Here is a 13011-nt window from a genome sequence, read left to right as displayed (position 1 = left end):
GACCTGTCAGACTGTACACTGTCTAGCTAACTATTGTACGCTCGCGTTATCATAAACATATTTTGGTTTATAGTCATTGTAAATGGCAAAATATGCTATTCCTTTCAAGTAATATAACTACAGGCAGTCCAGCGAAAGGATGGCTGGTTGTGTGTGCATTCGACTCAAGTTTCATGTTGTAGAGGAGGGCTTGATGTACTGGAGGGCTTAAACATAAAATGGTTCTGTGGGTTTGACTTTGTGGTGTCAGATTCCCTATACCCTTCCCCCACCCTCCCTTACATCTGGCGCCGGCATCGTCTTTCAGCTGCTTTTACAGTACAATACACTCAAGATCAACATTACATCATACAATACCGTGGCCATATCTGCCGCAGCTGCACCCCGCTAAGTCTTTTGTGATGGTCATAGCATTAGAATCACATTAAAAGGTAGCGTTCAGAGTCCGCAGCATCAAGCTTGTGACTCATGAGCAAAGCCTGATGCACAGCCCTAGTCAGTAGATGAAGAGATGGGTAATAGGAATGACTAAATGTATTTTTTCAGATCATCTGTCCTCCTGTATGGTATGACGGGTGATATTGATACATTTAGTCATAAGGGGAATGTGATCGATAGATGACGTAACACCATTTACACTGGACAGTCAATCTAAACATATATACAAATTATAAGAACCACAGGTTCAGCGAAATGTATACAACACATTTGATTTTATTACTGCAAAATAACAATCTAGTTTTCATAAGTCATGCTCATGTAAGGTAAAAATAAAAAGCTTAACATATTTTTAAAAGGGAACAAGTCTTCATTTTAACTGTGAATATTCAGTCTACAATATTTTAGAAATACACCAGTTTAGAATATTACACTTCTTCAGTTTTCCCACTTTGTAGTTATTGCACTGGTGTTCCAGATATAAAGATGCCTCTTGGTGGTAGAAGTTCTAGGCCTTACATGAGCACATTACAGGGTATTTACAGCATCAGACAAATCTGTATAGATCACACCACAGAAGCCATGTGGAGAAAACTATAATTGGTGCCCCCATCTGGTGGAGAATAGCTCTACTAAAGGGTCATAATTAACATGAAAATATGCACTTGTAATTTCAGAGAACCATCAAACACAGGGGTAAAATAAAGATTAGACGGTAAAGGATATGATTCTTAAAGTAATGTGCTATATTTTGTGATTTAATTTATTAACTTTTGAAAGTAAACATTTCAGCAAACTTTGCACAGGTGCATATCCGTATGCTGAGTAAACTTGGCAATGAAATATACACGCTGTGTCAATCAGCAGGATATGGTCCGAGTTTGATTTCACACAAAATCCATTGTCATAAGAGTTGAAAAACACAGGCTTGGAGCCTATGACAAAAGGTGATAGAGAATATAACCATAACAAATGTCCCTGAAACATGATTTACTTTGGTGTACAGAAAACATCAATGGAAACTTGGTTTCCCTGTGGGTTTTACAGGGAGAGTATACACAGTGATACTTATATCTGTGGGCTGGAATACCTGCTCAAGCATCTCCTCCACTTTATCCCAACTCAGTCGATCAAGGCCACAGCCGATGCTGTATAATAGAAGGATAGGAAAAATGGAAGTTGAGTCAGCATACCAACAATATGCAAATTAATTAAATGTCAACATAATGGTGATTTTTTGTGTAGAATGTATTTATACAAACCGAGGCATTGATATTCCAGTTACTCCATTTTGTAAGCAATGAGACTTCATGTCCTCGAGGCTCTGCCGTAGGTTGTCATAGGTAGGTTTGTGGCTGTATTTTTCTTTTGTAATCTGTAAGACAGAGACACCACAAAAGATCACAAAATAAAAGGCTTCATATGTTTTAGTTGGTTGGTATATAGCGCTAAGCATCTTACCAGGTAGTACACAAAACGCTTGTTTCTTTTCAGTACAGCACATTGCCCTGGCACCTTCTCTGAAGTAAAAACCAGTAGACAGTGATCTTGATCAATGACATTGTCTTATGATATAAACTATGCCTTCTATCTGTAGTGCAAACTTTGAAGTGAAAATGGCATATCACAACAGACTTCCATTAATGCAGAGTGCATAATAACAAACATGAATACACAGGACTCACTCTGTTTCTTCAGCTCATCTACTCCACTAAATTGTTTCTTGAATTTGACAGCGATGCCAGCCCCCATGCGACAGTCCTCGCTGATACAATGGGCCAGGACCTCATCTTCACGACAGGAGAACAGGTCCCCCTTCACATGACGCAGGCTCCAGCCGCCTTCTGCATTCTGGCCATGAGAGGGCAGCATTACACCATATGACGAGACATCAAGTACATAGCTAGTTATACCAAAGACTTTCTAACCTCTGTCCTTTACCTTAGCTCCAGATAAGTAGTTAGCTTGCTAAGTAGGACTGTAACAACATAATATGGGCATTGTTTAAATTGTCCCAACTGCTACATAAATAAGATTGAACGACTTCTAAAACACAGAAGTCGTTCAATCTTCTTGGTGTAACATTTGGGATAATAGGCCAATTCAGAGTACAATGCATTTCTCATTCCTGGATTGAGGTACATTTTCCGAGCCATTTCTCGCGCTGGCTCTGTGGTTTCAATCTAAACAAGCCGGTCAGACCCAGTGCCGCTGTAAGAAGGCGTAGGCTCGAAATCTATTCTGGCTAATTTAGGTGTTTTTATGATGGCCACTTACCTTATATTTGTCAATAGAGCTCACTGGCTCTTCAGATACAGTTGACATTATACGACAGGTAAACTGTAATCAACCAAGTAGAGGGAGGGATAGGTAATTGTTGTTAAAATGCAAGCTAAATGAAAGTACATTTGATTATTTGAACCTGCAGTATTAGCTAGCACTACAACAAGCACATTTGGCTGACTATTGCGTAAGGCTAGCTTTGATGTATTTTTCTTAATTTAGCAACTTACTGAGCTAGCGTCAAAGTCGTTCAGTTTCTCTTTCAATTTAACCAAAATGCGGACATTATCAGCTAGCAATCGACTTCCTCTTTGTGTCACAGATGGGAATTCGTCCCAGCATATCCAAGGCGAAACTGCTTAAACCTATCCAATCATTTCATATCAAAGGTAGGAGGAGCTAGAGGTCCATTATGCTCGTGCTCCAGTACCTCCACCATCAATGCTGAAAGTGAATACTGTCATAAAAAGTCGGACATTTCTGAGTTTCATAGATTCAACTAGTACTTGAACGTGGCATAAGATTTCAATATTATCAGGTTATTTTATGATATAGTGATGATGTAGCCACGAGCTACGCTGATACCGCGTTCAAAAGAACTGGGAACTCGGGAAAAAAACGAGCTCCGACTGGGAAAAATCAACTGGGAATTCGGGCCTCTTTCTAGAACTCCGACTTTCCGACCTGATGATCACTGACGTCATGATTTGACCTCGTATTTTTCCGAGTTTCCAGTTGCTTTGAAATAGGCATTAATTGGATAGTGCATTTAGTCAGGGGCCAGGGCTATATAATAGGCTTACATTCCATACAATAGGTCAACATGGGTGTTTATTTAATCAGTAAGACCCGAGGGGTGTGGTATATGATACCATGGCTAAGGGCTGTTCTTATGGGCAATGCAGAGTACCTGGATACAGCCCTAGCTGTGGTATATTTGCCAAACACCGCAAACCCCCGAAGGTTACCTTATTGCTATTATAAACTGGTTACCAATGTAATTAGAGAAGTCAAAATAAATGTTTTACGGTATGATATACCACAGCTGTCAGCCAATCAGCATTCAAAGCTCGAACCACCCAGTTTATAATTAGCCCTTGATCATCACTCAGTTACATTACATTGGGCATACACAAGTCGTTGGATGAAGGCGTCTTCTGTATGGGGAAGTTTTGTTAATAGCCGCAACACTCGGTCTGAACATTAACACGCATCACTTGTGGTATGGGTTTTGGAAGCATAAGGACCATATCTTTCATATTAGCGAAAAATAATAATTTAAACGTTAAATTGATACACACCTTTAATTATAGGGTTAGGGTTTCCACGTTACAGCGCTTGTTTATGGAAAACCGATAGAAGACAGTGTGGACTACCTGTGCCAATTAGCTGTCTGCATCTCCGAATACCTGTGTGGGGAGCCCACAAACGTGTTGTCACTGAAATATTGTTGGCTGTAACTGTTTTAAAACAGTTTACAGTAAGTGCATGTGTATTTTGCATTTGTTTAATTATTTTTATGTGATATGAAAGTAGAGGGTTATTTTTTTAGAACCGTACCGCAATTGAGAATCGATTCACTTTTAGATGGTGTATTTGGCTGTTTTGGCTTCGAGAGCCAATTCGCCCTTTAAACAGAACATGTAAGGTCCTTGGACTAAGGAGTAACGTTACACTTCTTTTAGTCCAATATTGGGCTAGGTGTTTATTATGCAACTTCATACACATTTACTGCTCAATGAATATGGATTTCAAGTTCAACACACACAAGAGAGGCGGTGCCCTAAAGTTCTAAAGATTTAAAAATGGTGCCAGAAATGTAATAAGACTGCTACCGGTGTACTATATTGTCAGCTCTATTGAAACCTCATCAAGTATAAGCCCCAAAATCAGATGGATGCTTTGTTTACCAGCAAAACATAATTGCAAAATAAACTCTACGATCTGCCTCTGCATGATGTCTTTCAATCATAATGAGATGGAGAAAACTGGTCCCTTTCACTGTAGCCTGCACATACAAAATGCAATCATGAGTAGTGGAACACACACAACCATCAGGGCAAACAGAAACACATTGATATGTACACATTAGCGATTTCAAAAGAAAATGATGTGTTATTTGCTGTTTATGGGGAGAGAAGGAGAGTTATTAGAGCAGTGATTTCCCCCTCTGGACAAGAGTCCACATGGGCATGGTGGTAGTGTCTGCCGGCACAGGATAGCTGAAGCTGCTGCTAGATGGATTCAACTTTTGATTGAAAGTAGTCCAGAAACTTATTGCAGAGGTCCAGCTTCAGAGCTCACTCCAGAGCTCTTACGTCGCCGTTCATTGATCCAGTCCCCAGGGTTGACATCCATTTGCAGCATCTTCATCACCCACTTGTCTTTCCTGGCCCCGTCAATGAACTCATCCAAAGACAGCTCCCCTGACGGAGGAGAGATAGTTAGCATTACCCATTAACTAGTGAAACCAAAACACATACACCGAAGGAAAAACATTACTCACCCATGGTCCAATTTTCAAAATACTCTGGAATGTGTTACACCCATTAATGACTAAGTCGCTTTGGATAGAAGAGCCTGCTAAATGGCAAATACTGTATATGTCTGTGTGTGTTACACAGTCATAACGACATGGAAATCACAGTGAGAACCTGTTAAATCATTCAATTATTAAAAGCACAGATCAAACTGTCAGAGAACAGTAAGGGGGTAAAGAAAACATCCTCACCATCTCCGTTTTCATCCACCAGTTCAAATATTCTGTCAACCACTTGATCTGGGGTCAGGAGGTTACACTCTGAATCCAGTTCTCCATGACAGGCTTTCTTTAGTCGGTAGATGGACTGAGAGAAGATAACATTTTGGAATTATATCCCATATGTATACTGTACATGTCTATAGAAATACTATATTTTATTTAATCATACACTAATCTTTCAACGACTGGAAAATGTTGGTTGTTACCTCTACAATCTCCAGCAGCTCTATCTTGTCAATGCAGCCACTTCCATCTTTGTCGTACATTTTAAAAGTCCACTTCAATTTATGTTCCAACTTGCCCCTCAAGACCAGGTTAAGGGCTGCAACATACTCTAGAAAATCAATTGTGTTGTCCTGCAAAGGGGGGAGGGGGAATCATAACAGATTGAAATGATACTCATCAATAAATACTGAAATGAAGAGAAAAGGTGTTCAACAGTTATCACTTGAAGGACCACATGTGGACACTGTGGCCCTCAAAGGCCCCCCATCAGATTACCGTCATCTGTATGCTACTCACTCCGTTCTTGTCGAAGGCGCGGAACATATTCTCAATATAATCCGCTGCCTCCTTGTTGTTAGTAACGCCGAAGAAGCTCTTGAACTCGTGCATATAGAGTGTTCCACTTGGGCACTCCACCACAAACTTCTTATACCACTCCTGCAGCTCTGCAACATCAATTTCCTGGTCTGAGTCACTCTCCTCACTCAGTCGCTGACCCATCACGGAAATAGTAGTCAAATACTTTGAAGAGCCTCTTTAGTTGAAGGTATTGTCTCATTTTTTATTGGACTCCTTACTCGAAGAGGTTGTCACTCATGATTTAAAGTTGTCTGTCAGTCAGTGGTGTAGCTCTACTCTTTAGATGCTCCACACAAAAAAATATTATTCCAACTATGTCCCCATTACCATCACAACTGCACCTTTTGAATCCATCCACTGTGTCTGTACTATTACTAAATAAAAATGCTATGTTTCCATACATAAACAAAAATAGTGCAACAGAAACAGTGAGTTAGTATTACCCCTGGTCTGCCAATGCTGCACTGAGGGTAGAGACTGGGCAAGGACTGTTGTGGATCACATGACACAAGGGATTAGGAATACATACCCACTGTCTGGATCAATTAGTTCATAGTGAGATCATGAGAAGATTTGCCTTTGTCCATCTCCTAAATATTGCTCAAGGGTCAGTATGGGAAATCCTGTCAGTCCAAGGCAAGTGAGCTGCTAGAACTACTGCAGACAGGTGCTGAACAAAATAATAGGTATAAAGATGTTTCAAACTGCTAACTGAACTGGTATTGTAGACTACTATAAACCTAAAAGGAAGAGCCGTTGACTTGACATCAGGGTAACATGAGGAAATTGATCACCCGAAAGAAAAAGGTAAAGGACCAGTTTTCCAGACCCAGATTAAGTTTAGTCCTGGACTAAAAGGTACTTTCAATGGAAACTATCAATTGAGATTTTTTTCTCCCTCCATGGCGAGGTTTAATCTGGGTCTAGGAAACTGGCCCATAATGTCACTTCTGATTCAGATGGATTGGGTTAAATGCAGAAGACACATTTCGGTTGAATGCATTCAGTTGTGCAACTGATTACATATCCTCTTTCCCTTCCCTATTCTAGCCAGGGTAGCCAAAATAATGGACAACTGGGAAATTTTACACATCCCCCAAGCATGATGAGACATTCATTACTTAATTAACTCAGGAACCACACCTGTGTGGAAGCACCTGCTTTCCTTATACTTTGTATCCCTCATTTACTCAAGTGTTTCCTTTATTTTGACAGTTACCTGTACATTGAGTCATATACAGGCAAGACCCAGTAAATTCCCTGGTGAAATATGAAGTCCATGAGCATCTTTAAGCAGATCAGTTTTGTCAAGTAGGTCAAGGTTTCCCAAAGTCGGTCCTGGGGCCTCCCCTGGATGCACATTTCTTTTTTTTTTTGCCCTAGCACTACACACAGTAGGTTACTTTCTAAATGTAATCTGTTACAGTTACCTGTCCAAAATTGTAATCCGTAACATAACTTTTGGATAAACCAAACTCAGTAACGCAATCTGATAACATGCAGTTACTTTGATTACTTTCCCCTTACGAAGCATTAAAAGAAGACAAGCATGTGTGTTACCAATTGAACCAGATCTATTGCAGGATAAATCAATGTTAAAGTTTACATAGCTGGCCATATATGGATGTTACATTTTACTTTAGGGGTTGGTGATGTAGGCTTCTTCTAACTCATCGCTTTCTACGACATATAATACAATTAAATTATATTTTTACTTTATAAAACAAAGTATATCAGAATTCCAGTCATGTTTTACCCCTTGATCTTCAAGAATAGGACTTGGAAATATGGAAGTATAGACTAGCAAAATTGTTTTACCTGAGCATAACCCCAAAACAAAGGACTTATTAGCCAGCCCTACACTGTTGTTTAGGATGTTACATTTACATTACATTTAAGTCATTTAGCAGACGCTCTTATCCAGAGCGACTTACAAATTGGTGCATTCACCTAACGACATCCTAATGTTGTCATGCAGGACTGATTGGGCTCATTGATTAGAGTTGAAAAATAAATGCTCCGCTCATGAAATGGCATGCTTTGAGCACTACTGAAAGTACTATTTACATGTGAAAAATGTTTGCTTTAGGCCAATTGTTTAACTTTTTGTTGGTGACTGGTTGATATCTTTATAATGTGCAGCTGTTTAAAGGGCAAATCCACAGATGAAACAATAGTAAAATGGTCGCCCCTCAGTTTTTTACCAAAAGAGGCAAGATGGGCCTGGAGAAATGTAACCACTCTCAGATTAATAGACAGAGCTATGGATGCAAGGACTGACCATCCATGATATCAACATTATTGTTTTAACCATGTTATGAGGCTATACAGTGTTTGTTTACATTTACAATGTTTACAAACATTGGAGGAAAAGCAGCTTATATTTTGGGTTTTCATGGAGTGTGATAGTTGAACTAAGCTCATGAGGCATTTATAAGTTATATTCTTCAAGAATCAATGGATATATGTATCCAAAAATGGATGTAGTAACTACAGATTGCCCCTTTAAGTCTATCAAAAGCGTGCGAGTTTGCACATGTGTCCATTAAGCCTATGGATTCCAAAAAATGATTAGCATGAATTAAATTTAGCAATAAAAGACCCTCTTTTATTCCATAGGCTGGGAACCACACTGTGCAGCTGCTACAAGAGCGCATTGTTCACTTGGCTGTCCACTGGTTTCAAAAACAATGATTGATAGGCAGCTCAAACTAGTTTAATTCAAACATTATTGGGTTCAAATACACATTTAGATTTGTGAACAGCTATCCACAACAACCACAATCCGTAAGGCGTAAATAGCTAAATGAGAGAACAGCAGTGTGATTCACAACAATGTGCTATGTAGATAACAAGTCATATCCGTATGGCCGTAGACTATACACCACTGCTGTCACCCTTACCTCCAAGTGTTTATTCAAATTGGATAATTTTTGGATGCCAACAGCAGTCATACCATTGAAAGACATAGCTTGGACGGTTAGCCTACAAAAGCCTATTCCTGATTTTTTCTCAAACCCATTTGGTGTGTAATCCTAGTGGTCTCTGACTTCTGGTCAGACTCTCTCAGTTTGAACAAATTCAAATTTGCGCCTTTTTTCAATGCTTATTTGAATGACATTGAGAAAACAGAGAAGTGTCCCCCCAAAAAATGTGCAATCCTCCTTTCTGAATTTAAAAGTAATCATGTAATTTTTCAAAAGTATCTGATTACAATATTTTTCCTTGTAACGTATTACAGTTACCATTTTTTTGTAATCCCTTACTCCCCAACCCTAACTACACAGCTGACTAAAATAATAAAAACTTGATGAGTTGGTTATTTGAATCAGCTGTGTAGTGCTAGAGCACATTAAGGGGACAAAAATGTTTCGATTTGCGCCTACATGTCGACTGTATGAATTTTACGGTTTACAGGCTTTGGTTCTTCCATTTATATTTCGAGATTGAACGTTTGCGCGTTGGATGCACCGATTGGTGTCACCTCGTTAGGCAATATATTTTACACCTAATACTGGCTTGTCATCCAGTGTTGCCAAATTACTATGCAAAAAGGCAGAGGCCACCATGACATTAGCTTTCGATGAACACTGTTCCATGCTGGCATGTGATCACATTGGAGAAGCATGTAGAGCTGCTTTCTCAGAATCCACTGCTGCTACCCACTTCAAAATGCATAGAAATGATTAATGGTGTTCTAGCACCATACTTTCTGAAAAAGTTGGTTGCAGATGTGGGTGACCAGCGTTTCACCCTCCTCGATGAGTCCACAGATGTACCGTAAGTGTTTCTAAGTACCTGGGGGTTGTGATAAGGTACTTTAGTGACACCAAGCAGACAATTGTATCAACATTTCTGGTGCTTGTTGAGATGGAGGGAGGAGATGCCAAACCTATAGCCCATGCTGTTGTGGCTTTCCTCGAGAAGTGTTGTCTTATAAAAGAGAAACTCCTGGGGATTAACAATGGGGTCCATAAAGTGCTGAAAGAGGAGTATGGCCTCAAATATCTGGTTCTTATTCGCTGTGTGTGCCACTCTGCAGCTTGCTGTAAGTCATGCTTCCAATGACACCATCTCCCATAGTGTGGAGTACTTGGTACGAGAGACTTATAACTGGTTTTCAGTATCTCCAAAGCGCAGGGAGGCCTACAAGGCCATATATGAGACCATCAACTGTGGGGAGAAACCTTTACAGATAACCAAGGTGTGTGCCACACGTTGGCTCTCCATTGAACCTGCGGTTTCAGGCATTTTGGACCAGTGGGAGGAGCTTAGGCTGCATTCCGCAGTCACCAAGTCCAGTGAACACTGCTACATGGCTGAGGTTAATACTCCATGTACAGTGATCCTCAAAACATATTTATCTGACTTTTTTGAAGTCAGTGCTGGGTGGCCATCAAGGCTTTTGAGGGAGAGCAAGTAGATCCTCTTAAGCAACTTGACAGCTTGGTTAGCCTGATCAAGTCTGTGAGCAGCAGGGTGCTGAATCCACTGGCAAATGTTGATGTACTCAAAGGGCCAATAGATGGATACATCAGTCACAAACCGTACCTTGGTTACCTTTTGAGTCAAAGGCAGCTGAGCTCCACCTTGTGCCTGAGGATGAAATCAATGTCCGAAAGCGGTGTGTAGCCTTCACCATCTCCCTCACTAAGGAGTTGAGGGTGAGACTGCCGGACAACATCGACGCATTGCAGTACATGTCAGTGTTCAATGTGGAGGAAACTCTAAAGCACAATAAGAGCCCTGGAGAAATAGAAAAAATAGCCAAGCTCCTTGGCTACTCCCCTGCAAAAATAGACAAGATTGTCCAGCAACACTCGAATGCTGAAGTCGAGAGAGTATTCAGCCAGATGAGTGTGGTAAAAAGCAAACTTAGAAATCGGATGTCCTTGCAGACCCTTAACTCCATCCTGTACATTCGATATGGACTGAAGCTGTCTGGTGAGACTTGCTATGAGCACCAGCTGCCTGATAATGTTTTGCAGCTTTTCGGTACATCAGCTGCTTACTCATTTAAGTCAGCTCCCTCAGTTGCTGAACCTGCCATAAAGAGCCTTGACCAAAATGACGATGACCCACTCTTTCTGTGAGCCAGCACAGCCTGTGTGTGTGTGTGTGTGTGTGTGTGTGTGTGTGTGTGTGTGTGTGTGTGTGTGTGTGTGTGTGTGTGTGTGTGGAGGGGGGTCTGGGAAAAAAACTATTAACCTGAATTAGGGCCCGACTAGTTACCATCATTTTCTCACATTGCCATTGACAGTTTTTTCTATGGTCTCTTTTTAGTCTATTTAGATTGTTAATGTAGATTGTATACAAAAAAATGTTATGGTTAAAAATGTTCATGTTTTACTGTGAATTGTTGTAATACTCCTAAGTGGACCATAAGGTTAAAAACCAAACCAAATTAAGAAAACTAAACTAAAAAAATATATATATATTTTTTTTTTAACTAAGTAACTCTGCCAGAGTGTCTCTTTTGGGTCACTTTTGCCGGTCCCAAGCCCAGATAAAGGAGGAGGGTTGGAATTGTGACATTAAAAAAAACAAGAATCGACAGAAGAAAGTTCATTTGTAGTTTTAAACATATTTAGGGTGTTTTTTACTCACTTTTTGTCTCTCCCATGACGTTATTCCTCTCTCCTACAGCGTCCATCACAATTACATGCACATGGCCAATTATGCAAATTTGGTGATGACTTCATTTAGCAACTTCTAGCAACTTTTAGGACAGCCAATAGCTACTTTCCTTACTGAGGAGTTGGCAACAACTAATCTCGTTTGTTAGGTGTTTCACCTGTGCTGGAGATGTGGCTGGCCCAGTGCTCTAGTTGGCTCTCCCTATTTTTTTTATTTAACTATCCTTTATTGGTTTCTACCTGTTTTTTATTTTTCTCCATTTTTTGGTTTGCTTCCTGTCAAAGTTTGATGTGCGATTTATTTTGTTTGCCTCTTGGGCAAATTTAGTGGGTGTCTTTTAGGGCCCAGTTGTTGCTAGTCAACTTTCAGTGGACAACACCATGAGCGTCTTTCATAACGGCTTACTAGAAAAGCACCTGTTTCATTGGGGTTGTTATTGAATCTTTGTTAGTTCCGACCTACATGAACAACAAAGTGACTGAAACAGCAACCAACTTTGCTGCCATTCATGTATAGGCTAGAGTGGACAAATTAATGTGACGCTCTCACTAATTGATTGTACTCATTTGATTTCAGTTTGTGTGTGAGGTTTGAGGCATGTTTATTTCGACAAAGAAACTTTTATAAACAATGACAACACTGCCGTGTTGATATGAGCCTTGCTTTTGGAAAACCAGTGCCAGACTTTTGGCTGTCACATATGCACCTCTGACTTTACTCACTTTTTTCTAGTCGGTTGCTTCAGCCTTACCACTCAAACGAGCCCTAGGTCTACCTAAAGGTTAGTTACAATGTCCCCTACGTGGGATCCTCCTTTTTGTTTGCAAATCCGATTAGTCATAGAGGGCAGGCATTTGGTAATCCCTCTAATTAGGTGACGCTATTTATAGGACCTTCCTTGATAACCTGTGTACACATCAGCTCTGCTCGAGACAAAATTAGCTCACAAGTACATCAATAGGAAAACATATTTTCGCATTCCATGGCTCAGTAGTAGGCCTAACATATTTCACCAGTTGACTGTCTCCAAATACCCTTTGTTACATCTTTGTAAAGATGAGTAATGGGAATATAAGAAACTATCAAAATTATAGATGTAGGAAGGTGAGGTAGAAAACCCCATGTAGGACTGACTGTCCTTGTTTCCTATAATAGAACAATGTGTTGGCAGAACACCCAGCCGAGCTCTTCTTGGCTCATGTAATGTGCTGACTGTTTCATAGGGACAGGGATAAGCGTCATTAGCCTACTATGCATGAGTGTCAAGGCCATTTGGAGATACCGTCATAAGATTAAATGTTCTCTGA

At 40.2% G+C, this 13011-nt stretch overlaps 2 protein-coding genes across 4 annotated transcripts; both read right to left on the bottom strand.

Annotated features, from left to right (window-relative positions):
- Positions 1-694: 694 nt before the first annotated feature.
- Positions 695-3117, bottom strand: LOC129860824 (ADP-ribose glycohydrolase OARD1-like). Of its 2 annotated transcripts, XM_055931623.1 has the most exons (6): positions 2952-3117; positions 2716-2778; positions 2124-2289; positions 1900-1958; positions 1701-1813; positions 695-1586 (listed from the first exon to the last, which is right to left on the bottom strand). In XM_055931623.1, the coding sequence occupies exons 2-6, from the start codon at positions 2761-2763 to the stop codon at positions 1451-1453; spliced, it is 522 nt and encodes a 173-aa protein (XP_055787598.1). In that variant the 5' UTR covers positions 2764-2778; positions 2952-3117; the 3' UTR covers positions 695-1450. The 2 variants fall into 2 exon arrangements, with proteins under 2 accessions (XP_055787598.1, XP_055787599.1); XM_055931624.1 differs by lacking the exon at positions 2952-3117 and having other exon boundaries at positions 2124-2282.
- A 1307-nt stretch (positions 3118-4424) lies between these two features.
- Positions 4425-11830, bottom strand: LOC129860823 (guanylyl cyclase-activating protein 2-like). Of its 2 annotated transcripts, XM_055931622.1 has the most exons (5): positions 11675-11830; positions 6005-6153; positions 5689-5838; positions 5453-5567; positions 4425-5147 (listed from the first exon to the last, which is right to left on the bottom strand). In XM_055931622.1, the coding sequence occupies exons 1-5, from the start codon at positions 11718-11720 to the stop codon at positions 4996-4998; spliced, it is 612 nt and encodes a 203-aa protein (XP_055787597.1). In that variant the 5' UTR covers positions 11721-11830; the 3' UTR covers positions 4425-4995. The 2 variants fall into 2 exon arrangements, with proteins under 2 accessions (XP_055787597.1, XP_055787596.1); XM_055931621.1 differs by lacking the exon at positions 11675-11830 and having other exon boundaries at positions 6005-7777.
- Positions 11831-13011: the final 1181 nt, after the last annotated feature.

The sequence above is a fragment of the Salvelinus fontinalis genome, chromosome 8 (genome assembly GCF_029448725.1).
Source record: "Salvelinus fontinalis isolate EN_2023a chromosome 8, ASM2944872v1, whole genome shotgun sequence".
Classification (NCBI taxonomy): Eukaryota; Metazoa; Chordata; class Actinopteri; order Salmoniformes; family Salmonidae; genus Salvelinus; species Salvelinus fontinalis.
The sequence above is the reverse complement of the archived record's forward strand: the minus strand, read 5'-3'. Positions and strand labels throughout refer to the sequence as shown.

Bases quoted from the DNA above. Each gene is read 5' to 3' on its own strand.
- LOC129860824 (XM_055931623.1), bottom strand. From the start codon at position 2,763: ATGTCAACTGTATCTGAAGAGCCAGTGAGCTCTATTGACAAATATAAG. The intron at 2,290-2,715 runs GTAAGTGGCCAT...TCTCATGGCCAG, and splicing joins GCTCTATTGACAAATATAAG to AATGCAGAAGGCGGCTGGAG. The intron at 1,814-1,899 runs GTAAGATGCTTA...TCTGTCTTACAG, and splicing joins AGCGTTTTGTGTACTACCTG to ATTACAAAAGAAAAATACAG.
- LOC129860823 (XM_055931621.1), bottom strand. From the start codon at position 6,208: ATGGGTCAGCGACTGAGTGAGGAGAGTGACTCAGACCAGGAAATTGAT. The intron at 5,839-6,004 runs GTGAGTAGCATA...CCCCCTTTGCAG, and splicing joins GCGCCTTCGACAAGAACGGA to GACAACACAATTGATTTTCT. The intron at 5,568-5,688 runs GTAACAACCAAC...ATCTTCTCTCAG, and splicing joins AGCTGCTGGAGATTGTAGAG to TCCATCTACCGACTAAAGAA.